Source organism: Macrobrachium nipponense, chromosome 9 (assembly GCF_015104395.2).
Source record: "Macrobrachium nipponense isolate FS-2020 chromosome 9, ASM1510439v2, whole genome shotgun sequence".
NCBI lineage: Eukaryota > Metazoa > Arthropoda > Malacostraca > Decapoda > Palaemonidae > Macrobrachium > Macrobrachium nipponense.
Window position 1 is genome coordinate 91,723,842 of NC_061110.1, and position 12,098 is coordinate 91,735,939.

The 12,098-nt window shown below is 34.9% G+C and overlaps 1 protein-coding gene across 3 annotated transcripts in view; it reads right to left on the reverse strand.

The window, feature by feature from the left end:
- Positions 1-5,559: 5,559 nt before the first annotated feature.
- LOC135218388 (axin interactor, dorsalization-associated protein-like) overlaps positions 5,560-12,098 on the reverse strand; it is a 379,405-nt gene continuing 372,866 nt past the window's right edge. For all 3 annotated transcript variants that reach the window (XM_064254680.1, XM_064254681.1, XM_064254679.1), the window contains 3 exons: positions 11,407-11,535; positions 10,757-10,874; positions 5,560-6,437 (listed from right to left, as the gene is read on the reverse strand). In XM_064254680.1, coding sequence (XP_064110750.1) covers positions 6,293-6,437; positions 10,757-10,874; positions 11,407-11,535 — 392 coding nt within the window. In that variant the 3' untranslated portion in view covers positions 5,560-6,292. The remainder of the gene's footprint in view (positions 6,438-10,756; positions 10,875-11,406; positions 11,536-12,098) is intronic.

Genomic DNA, 12,098 nt, shown 5'->3' on the forward strand with positions numbered 1-12,098 from the left:
CTTACAGAAAAGACGCCAGTCTAACCCTAGGCCTAGACTTTAGATTGCACTCCTGCTATCTTGTCAAAGGTGAAGTTGTTCGAAAATTCATTCTTGATTAATCTTAGAAAACTAAAAGTATTTCTAGCATCGAAACAACACGAATCAACACTAATATTCAGGCCTGTAGCTACACCTTCGGTTGGTCTTACGAAACTCGAAGGTTTATGGAGCTTAAGAATAGATTTACTTCGTCTTTATTCAATGGACATTCTGAATTATTCTACATTTGATAAATGCTTGCCAGCATTCTAAGTTCGGTGATAGTATGGTGGTTCCTTAAGGCAATGAATTTGACACCGATTTTGTCCTTGACTAGGAAATATTTGTCGATTTTAACGGACTTTCATCAACCAGCCCTCAAAACTGAAAGCACCCTTTCCACTTAGTTTGATATGCACGGTCGATCCCTGATGATATTCGACGGAGGACCTCGAGGAGTTCCCGACTTCCTTTGATGTCAGAGCTCTCTGTCTCAACAATTCTAGACGTTACAGGACGTACCCTTGAGAAACAACGCTCTCCTCACACTCACAGGGGCTACTATAGCAGATTCACATCAACCGTGCATTTGATGTCTAGGCCAGTCCTTTCCGACGCTCCTGATTGGCTGTTGGTAAGCCAATCACAGGGCTGGAAACTCTCTCGAGAGAGAGTTCACATGGGAAGGATGTGTTCCACCTCTCCTGAGGGACAGTTTTGAAAGACGTATCCCTCAGCAGAAATGGAACATACATTCTGCCTACGTGAACTCTCTCGAGAGACTGAGTTTTTCCAGCCCTGTGATTAGCTTATCAACAGCCAATCAGGAGCATCGTAAGGGACTGGCCTAGAAATAAGATGCACGGTTGATGTGAATGTACTATAAGTAGTAGGAGCAGGATTTCGTTTCCTCTTCTCTTGCTATCAAAGATGGTCGTGGAAAACTCTCAGATCTTCGTCAGCTGCATGGATGTGATCTTGGCCATTTGCTGGTGATTCAAACTAGTCGAGGAAACTCGAAATATATGGAAGATAAAATTTCTCCACGGGAATCCAATCCAGCAGACAAGGTTAATTCCCTTACCAGTTTAGACAACAATATTACTTACCTGAAAGCTACGAGGGAATGGAAGGAAAAAATAACTATAACAACCATCAGCTTTTTTTTTCGCATTTATTTTATTTGTCAATTAAAAAAGATAACACTACATCTGAAGCACCAAAAGACGTGACAATGATATGTTGGGCATATCCTCCAATTTCCTTTTTGGACGAAACGAATACGCGCAGGTATCAGATTCATCTCAAGATCGCCTAAATTATATACTACGTCACTTAAAAATAATCAGTGTGTGTGTGTGTGTGTCTGTACTTGACGCCTATGTCGTAACCCTAAATGTAATACTGTATATATATATATATATATATATATATATATATATATAATATATATTTGTATATGTGTGTAAATGTGCATGGATGAACGTGTTATTTTAATTTTTTTTATTTGTCCAGCTAGTTGATTTGCATGCTAATGTTTCGTCAACGAAAACATACTTGTAAATTCGAATTGCGAGTTGCCATGCGTTATTAAGTATATATATATATATATATATATATATATATATATATATATATATATATATATATATATATATATATATCTGGATCTGCATTGTAAACATTATTATGTTTTGATATCACTTTTTCTTCCCCCTCATCAAAGAAATACAAAAATCGTTGACGAATAAAGAATGGAGGAGAGCAATTCGATAACGGGTGGAATATATATATATATGTGTGTGTAGTGTGTGTGTTGGTTGTGTGTGTGTGTGTGTGTGTGTGTGTGTCCTCTTCAGGGCGTCACGTGAGAAAAAAAGAATTAATTGTATTTTAAGTTTTGCCCTGGACTCCTCGTGTAATTAAAGAAGAAGCTTTATAAAGGCTATTGTCAACATTTTATTATTTTTCTTTGTTAACGATCACTCATCAATTTCGTAATGAATTATCGTGTCGGAGACGGTAATTGCTCTCTCACAAATCACGTGATCAGAATTAGACTGACGTCATCTTCTTCTTCATCAGTCTTGCCTATTTAATGCTATTATAACGTGGGATAGTATTTTTTTTATTGTATAAAAGTATATCTCTTTAAAAGGGGGAGGGTGGAGAAGGGGTGAGGGTGGAGGAGGGGTAAGTATGCTTGACTTTTATAAACCATGGAATGAGAAAGGACACAGAAGGAGTCTCCGTACACACTGCACTATAAGTATTGTCGTCCAGACAGTTCTATTCCTTCTCGCCAGATGTCCCCTCCGTCTAAAAGCTGTTGGTGACGTCATTATTCGTTATTGCTATATTTTCTCCCAAAGAATTTGTTTGTCTGTCTTATTTCTTTTTATGAACCAGTGTGAAAACTAAAACGTTAACCTGTCCATTTCCTACCAGTTTTAGCAAAGCCAGAAAATGCATAGCTACTTCTAAAACATTCGTGCCCCTAGAATTCGTACTAGATTAGACCACAACTCGATGACAACGTTGGCTCTAGGATTTATCATGGAAAAATATCAGCAGATCGCACTGTCAAAGAGCACCTCGATTCCCAACGCCTGAGAATTGCAAAACAGCCGGACGACCAATCAATTGAAGCCAGATTGCAAAGATTGCATGCGGGTCTTCTGCTTTCAAGCGTTAATATTCTCGTTGCACTATTGAACATGAAGTGGCCTCAATAATCCTAGCAAACAGCATGTTACAAAAGCTCTGACCTGATTTTGTCTACGATGCTTCAGGGAAACTAGCTTTCCCTAGACATACACTCTTTTTAACTGTAATGCTAGCTTAGTTTCTCAGCGTATATTGTATGGTATCGTCGTTATAGAATACAGCAGGGCAAGAAACATGCAATTCTTATTGGGAAGGTCACAAGGCAACGAATTTTCCTCGTTGGGCTAATGCTCTATCTTGTGCGAACTATTCTGGCCTATTACCTACTGCACGCATATCAGCTTATTACCCAAACAACTTATGGTATCATTTCGGAACTCTTTCCCAAAATACCTGGTTGCATCACACGAACTACCAAGTACTAAGGAATAGACAAAGAAACTGTTACCACTCAAAGTATTCCTGGTATAAAAACAAAAACAAAAAAACAAGAGACTGTCGTTTTGATCTTTGCGAAATACAATCGCTTCGGTCTATTGGGCAGGAGGTAAGAGAGTATCCACTTACATATATGTAATTCTCCTATATCCTAAGATTACAAACCACACGAGCAAAATCCCCCTACAAATAAATGAATACACAAGAAGTCTAAGCGGGAGACGAACATTTATGTTCTCCACTCCTTCGCTCGAGTCATATTAATACTTGTAGTGCGTCCAAACTTATCGTAGTTAACCTAAATTCGTGCTCATCGTACAAATACTTATTCAATGGACCTGATTATCGCAAGGTATCTCTCCAAGCAGCTTCCTCTTGACGAGGTGAAAGTAGGTATTATCTTCTCTCTACGCTGAAGTAACACCTAAAATTATTATAATCACGTCCGCAGTAGTGGTGGGATTATTACACTAATACTGTCTTATTATTACTCGAGTCACACTCATCCAAAAGCAGGGTAGTATTTAGTATCTTCTGAAATATCACAGAGTCAGTATGTTTACAGTATTGCATTTTGAAATCTACCTTACAAAGAGAAGTAGACGAGGAGGGAAAAGGCAGGAGGGGTCATCCAAGTGTTGCAATGAACCAGCGACCGCCGTAGAAGCAAGTAGGCGTTTTGGCGGCTGGTGAAGCTCCGTCAACAGATAGTACTATATAGACAGTCTCCCAAACGCTCATTGCAAGGGAACTTCATGGCTTTGAAAGTATACTAACCGGTAGTCATGAAAGAATGTGCTGTTTATCTCACAGTTTACTGGTTATCAATGTAGTTCTGTGCTAATTTAAGTAAATACGGTCTTGTTGCCAGATATGGTTATGTGTGTGTAGCATTAAAGTGTAACCAATTCAACTAGACCGTGTCTTTTTACCAGCAATGCTCCTATAGGTAAAGTGTAACCAACTGACAAGACAACGTTTAATTTTTACCAGAAATGGTCCTGAATATGATGTATAAAGTGCAACCAACTCATTAACAATGATTTTCTGAGAATATCTGCAGCCTACGTCTGGAAGTCTCCACACAAGTAGACGAGGTTCCTCACAAAATACTTCGGTATCAGCCATTTCTAGTTGATTTCAATAACTCCCCTGCGGCGAGAAACCATCGGTGCAAGCTCTCCATCCATTACTAAATTCACAGACAAGTAGTCGATTTTCAAAGTCGTTCTGACATTCAGTTTTAGCCGTGTCCCTCTGAGGGATAATCATGACCTATCTCTATTTAATACTGACCACTAGAATCGCCATATTCAGATCCTTAACGTTTTCTGGAATCTGTTTTGAGCGTGATTCATTAAGTATTCTTAATTTTACATACATCAGTCAATTTCTTTAATGACGATTTACTTTAGACTAGATGAAAACATCACTAGTACTATGACTCCAGTCTTTTCAATCTTTCCTTTACAATCACGCACGTCACTCGTGTGTTGCGCTTCTTAGCCTACAAAAACGACTTTGAATAATGTCTGTTGTACAGTAAAATGGGAAAGGAAGGGAGCACCACTTCCTACACCAGAAGCTTCACTTACTCTCTTTTCTCGAATGGAGGATAAATCACAAACACACACAACACACACAGCGAGTAGAAAAGAGCGCAGAACAGCTTCGGAAACGGTTCAACAAGACGCCTAGTGTTGCGTTTGCGAGATGAGACTAGCAGTCACCAACAACAACAAGAACAAGAACAACAGGGCAGCAGAAGGCAGTTGTAATAAGTAGTAAGTAGTAGTAATAGTAGTAGTAGTCTCGTGACAGGCAACAGTAACAAGATTGTAGACTTGGGAATACTCTAAATAACAGCGAGGAATTAAGAGCCACTGAGTCTAATCTTCAGTATGAGTTATCGAGGAGTATGTGAGACTAGCTTTTATTAGTCTATGCGACTGGTTGCAAGTCAGCCCTGAATACTTGCAAGATATGATTAGAATCTTGCAAGAAGCTCAGCACAAACTCTTATTGCAACAATGGGAAAGAATTGCGGGGAGAGAAATCTTTATTATTAGACACGAGACGAAAAGACTTACAATCTTAAGTCATGGATTGTCAGGATATTGCTATGGTGAGAGTGATTATTGTATTCTGATACACGAAAAGTTTGAAGCAAAAGTTGAAATTCACGATGAAAAAAAAAGTGTCATTCTTGAAAAATAAAACCGCAGGAATTGACCCTTGTAGATTTCATCCTCAAATATAATATATATATATAGATATATATATATATATATATATATATATATATATATATATATATATAATACTATATCTATATATATAATTATAAATGATATATAATATAATATATATATATAGTAATTATATATATATATATAGTATATATATATAAAATGAATTGACTGAATATATCAATACTTCGTGAGAGAAGGGTTTAATTTCCAAACCTAAATTAGAGTCTAATGAAAATTTACTTTACTTTATCAATTAAATAAAAAAGAAAACTCGTTCCATCGACCATCACAGTTACTCCTACTTTCATCTAAAACTAACATTGAAGATCACAAAAAAAAAAAAAAAAGCTTAATCGGCTAATTGCATAGAAAGTATCAGATGAATTGTTAAGTTAGTAGCAATGACTGCAATCTTTCGGAGAACATTGGATAAGACCTGACACGCTAACTACAGAAGTTAAGTCAGTAGTTTCTGAAGTGCTAAGTGACTGCCTTTGCCTTCGAAGTTTATCATGAGTTTATCTGGTAAGCAGATAACTGCTATGATTCTAACAATGGTATTCACAGGTCAGCCTACGTGCCATCGTGTTAGAAATGGTTTTAGTGTCTCGTCTCATTCTGAATATTGTACGACCAAAGTCCGGAAAAGGTGTGCCTCCCTGTCCGTTATGAACATGTGGTTTTTTTAAGGTTTTAAAAAAATATGCGCTTTGAGTTTTGTTGAGGAACCAGGGCTGGTATCAGTAGAAGTCTGAGAGGCGTCCACATCACACTCGAATGTCGTCAAGTTCCTGAAGTCGACTCATTTTCAGTAATACTGCATTTCATTCTTCACATGACCACGAAGTCCTTTGGTATCCTCTAGCCACTTCTGAGGGATCCCAGGGAGCGTCACAGTCCTGACCGTCTCGCTTTCAGCTGGAAGCGGTTGACTTCGGAGAGTCTAGAGTCTGGACTTCGCAGCTGGCCTGCCTCAGCATCACTTCGAGGTGGAGGAAAAAAGCTTTCTCCGAGTAATTCTTCAGGTCCTTCCTGGTGTAGTCCACGGGTGAGGTGTACCTGTGAGAGAGAGAGAGGGGAAAGTTTGTTGATCAATCTCACCATTTTTTGAAAGCCTAATATCAGCAAGTGTGCCTGAGAGAGAGAGAGAGAGAGAGAGAGAGAGAGAGAGAGAAGAGAGAGAGAGAGAGAGAGAAGTTTGTTGACTAATCTCACCATTTTTTGAAAGCCTAATATCAGCAAGATAATTTACTTTGAAATTTCATGAAATTCATAACGCATTTGCTGGTCGAGAAGTTACATCAACGTGCTGCTTAGTCTTGTCATTTTTATGAAAATCTGCAGTCAAAAAGACATAATATATCTTGAAATACAATGATATTTATACCTATCTTGAAATACAATGATATTCATACCAAACCCACAGGTCAAAAAGATAAACTGATATGTTTTAAGATCGACAAAGAGAAATACAAAAAGATTTAGTAGAAATACGAAAATATTTAGTTTGTGTCTTAGCCTAAAAACCAATACTTTCGTGTGGGGTTTAAACAGTCTTGATCACTTACCTGGGCCACGCTCATGACAGCGGCAAATTAATTTATTTTATTAACTTCTGTCACTTTTCTTAGCTACAAAGACTACATAGAGCCGTTGTCCCAGTATTCAGATATTCAATGAATTGAATTGATTCGCTGGGTTTAGCTTCCTTTTCGAAATTAATCATTGAGGAAAGAACACTACGTCCACAAAATGTCTCTCTCTCTCTCTCTCTCTCTCTCTCTCTCTCTCTCTCTCTCTCTCTCTCTCTAATAATGTTTCGCATTTCCGTTCGTACATTCTCGGGATATTGTAATTACAGACTGGAAGTACTGTCCTTAGCGGATGATGAAACCCGCGGTAGCATCAGTGATAATAATAATAATAATAATAATAATAATAATAATAATAATAAAATAATAATAATAATAATAATAATAATCATAAAATAATAAAATAATAACAGAACTCACCTTAAATGAATTAAATAAATAAATTAAATTTAATTTTTAAAACTAAAAATAATAATAATAATAATAATAATAATAATAATAATAATAATATAATAATAATATAATAAGAATTCTACATAAATGCTACTTTAAATAAATAAATAAATAAATATTAATAATAATTCAACATAAATGGTGCCTTAAATAAATAAATGGCAATAATAATAATAATTCTACATAAATGCTGCTGTAAATAAAAAAATAAATAAAAAAATTATAACAAAAATAATAATAATAACTACATAAATGCTGCTTTAAGTAAATAAATTATTAAATAAATAATAATAATAATTCTACTCAAATGCTGCTTTAAGTAAATAAATAAATAAATAAATAAATAAATAATATAAGTACTTTTAAATAAAGGTGGCTAAATAAAAATAAATAAATAAATAATAAATAAATAATAATAATATAATAATAATAATAAATAATAATAATAATCATAATACTAATAATAATAAAAATAATAACAACAACATGCTGGAAGCAAACCCACTTTCAATCATGTTTTATCAAAAGTAATTGCTGCCTCAGCTTCGTTAATTTAATAAAGGTTCATCTCTATTTTTCTAATTATGGTTTTCTCATTGTTGCTTAAACTAGTGAGCAACGCACCGAAGGTTGGCATGTCTCAAATAGGTAAATGTCAAAGTCAATTTTAATTTGATTAAAAATGCCGGTGGCGGTAGTCAAATGTTCAGAGTATATCCCGTAGAGTTTATTACAGGGAAAATTTGATTAGATTTAAATTTCAGCTTCAAGGAACTCTACGGGACTTACACTGAAAATGTGACTACCGCCCCGGCATTTTTAATCAAATTAAAATCGACTTTGACATTTACCTACTTGAGACATGCCAACCTTCGGTGCGTTGCTCACTATACTCTGTTTTTTTCCATCTGTTCATCCGCCTGTGGTGGTCGCGCATGGTAACCCTGCGTCTCGGCTTTAAATAGTTATGCTATGTCTAAGTTTTAGGTAAATAAAAGGATATTTTGGTATACATTTGCAACTGAAAAGTGTTATAATAATTAACTGTATGCGAATTTCACCGTTAATATTCGAAATAGGATATTATTTAAAGCCCGGGACGCAGTGTTACCATATGCAAACACCACAGGCGGATGGACAGATGGAAAAAAACAGAGTATAGTTTAAGCAACAATGAGAAAACAATGGCTCCTTCTTGGATAGCAAAGAACGTTGAAGATTGTTACCTCCAGGAACCCCGCCCCGACATCCCAGAGCCCATCAAGCTTTTTTACAAAGGGCACTTCCACCGAAGGTATAAGACCATCATTGAGAGAAACGTCACCCCCACCAATCAGGACAAGACCATTAATTTAATAATATATTATAAAACGAAGAAGACAAGCAGCCTGGTGATGAGGAACAACCCAGCGGCCCCCCTGCAGGATCCCTTGAAGAAGACGACCGTGGTCTACCGATACAGGTGCCCCGTCCGAGGATGCCTCGGCAAATACATCGGCATGACCACCATGCGATTCTCCGAGAGAATCTCCTGCCACGCCCAAGAAGGAGCCATTTATAATCACGCTAGGACTGCCCATAACGTAAGAATAAAAAGGACCGATACTATACCTAATATCGAAATAATTGACCAAACTACTGATCCCCGGCGTTTGCGAATCCTGGAAGCCCTCCATATAGGAAGGAGAAAACCTAACTTGAACATTACCCAAGAAACGCTTCTCCTCCCTACCGTCGCCCGAAGATCAGCAGCAAACGACCACCCAACAATGCCAAATATCCAGGAGCACCAGCGGGATGATAGGACTCCTGCCGCAGGTAGGACTCCAGACATCCATTCCCCGATACACTACTCGAGCGCTCGCATGGCTGAATCCCTGCAAACATCGACGAGAGATCCCAGACTTCGCCCCAGACCGGCTCGACCAATGAGAACGCAGTTTTAGGATTCGAGCCGCTATATATACCGGCATGCAGACACCATCTCTTCACTTCTACTGCTGACCAGCCATGAAGATGACCTACGAGAAGGTTGAGACGTCGCGATAAGCCAGAGCTACACCAGCATTAATACCAGCTAAATACCAGAGACGACCCCGGCCTGACATTGACCTCTCTTATGGAATGATACCAACACCGACGACGACCCCTGCTTGATCTGGACCAGAGGAACGCCTTCCCATATACCAGTATTCTGATAATACCAGTATACTAATAATACCAGTATACTGATAATACCAGTCTTTGATTAATAAAGCCTGTTCTGAATAAAATACCACTTTCAGCATTATCCCCAATATGAATATTGGGCAATTATTGCGAAGTATCGCTGAGCCAGGAAAGCGAGTAATAAGAAAAATAGAAAAGATAATGTATAAGATTAATTCGCTGAATTCTGCCTTTTTATTCAACAGAATTTGTTTAAAAGAGGGTCTTCTTTCAAATAATAATAATAATAATAATAATAATAATAATAATAATAATAATAATAATAATAATGGGCACAATTTTCAGTGTCGAAAATGATAACAATGATTGCAGGTCCACAATAATATCGCATGTGAAGTATATAAAGTGTTTAATGATAATAGCTTTCGAACCCTGCACCAGGTTCATCCTCAGCAAAGTGCTTTGCTGAGGATGAACCTGGTGCAGGGTTCGAAAGCTATTATCATTAAACACTTTATATACTTCACATGCGATATTATTGTGGACCTGCAATCAATAATAATAATAATAATGATAATAACAATAATAATAATAATAACAACTCTACATAAATGCTGCTTTAAATAAATCAATAAATAAAAAAATATAAATAATAATAATTCAACATAAATGCAGCTTTACATGAATAATAATAATAATAATAATAATAATAATAATAAATTAATAATAATAATAATAATAATAATAATAATAATAATAATAATAATAATAATAACAACAACAACAACAACGACAACTCTACATAAAAGCTGTTTTAAATAAATAAATAATAATTTTGCATAAATGCTGCTTGAAATAAATAAATAAAAATAAATAAATAATAATTCTTCATAAATCTGTTTTAAATAAATAAATAAATTAATTAATAATAATAATAATAATAGTAATAATTCTACATAAATGCTGCTTTAAATAAATAAAAAATAATAACTCTCTATAAATGCTGCTTTAAATAATTGAAATAAATAAATAAATAATAATAATAAATAATAATAATCATAATAATAATAATAATAATAATAATAACATAATAATAATAATAATAATAATAATAATAATAATAATAATAATAATAATAATAATAATATAATTGTTTCCGCTCACAGTTCGCAGACGAATCTTTCGTTGGAGAGGTGATGCCGGTCGAGGAATGTGTAGCAGAGGGTAGAGATGATGTTTTTTTGTGGACGGTAGTGCCGCAGCTCCAAGAATATGGCCGCATCTGAAACAGGAAGAAAAATTAATCATCATTATCATACAGAAGATGAACCCTATTCATATGGAACAAGCCCACCAAATGGGCCACTGACTTGAAATTCAAGCTTCCAAGGAATATGCTGGTATTCATTTTAAAGAATTGAAATTATTATTATTATTATTATTATTATTATTATTATTATTATTATTATTTTATTATTATTATTGTAAAGAAGATGAACCCTATTCATATGGAACAATATACCGGTATTAATTTTTAAGAATTAACATTATTATTTTTATTAATATTATTATTATTATTATTATTATTATTATTATTATTATTATTATTATTATTATTATTATTATTATTATTATACAGAAGATGAGCCCTATTCATATGGAACTAACCTACCAAAGGATCACTGACTTGAAATTCAAGCTTCCAAAGAATATGATGGTATTAATTCTAAAGAATTATTATTATTATATTATTATTATTAGAGAGAGAGAGAGAGAGACGAGAGAGAGAGAGGAGAGAGAGAAGGTATATTCACCTTCGGGTATATTCTCCAAGGAACACTGCAGATGAATTTGGGATGGCGCCCTCAGGTAGTTCCTGTTGATGATCTCCCACTCGCCGCTCTCCTGCGTGGACTCTGGGGACAGGATGTTCCCTTGCGAATCTGGACAAGAAGAAGAAGAAGAAGGAGAAGAAGTTGGATTAACATGATACGAGATGATGATTTTACGGGGAATTCGACCTCATAGCAAACTACTGGGAGCGATTTCAGCCATTCGGCGCTCAATATAGTGAAAACGAGGTCAAAAGACTATTATTATTTTATTATTATTATTATTATTATTATTATTATTATTATTATTATTATTATTATTATTATTATTATTATTATTCTGTTAAAAAAATGGCAAAATTAAGCGAGTTGATTTTATATATTGTTTTTCTATTTTCCTTACAATTCGCTTCTCAGGCTCAGCGATGTTCCTGAGTAACTGGCCAATATTCATATTGGGAATTTTCAAAATAATATAAATGCTGAAGGTAATCTTTTATTAAAACAGGATCTCAGGTTAATTCTACCATTCTTTTCGACAGCATTTGCCTAAAAGAGGGTCTCTACCATTATTATTATTATTATTATTATTATTATTATTATTATTATTATTATTATTTTATTATTATTATTATTATTATTATTAATTATTATATTAATAATAATAATAATAA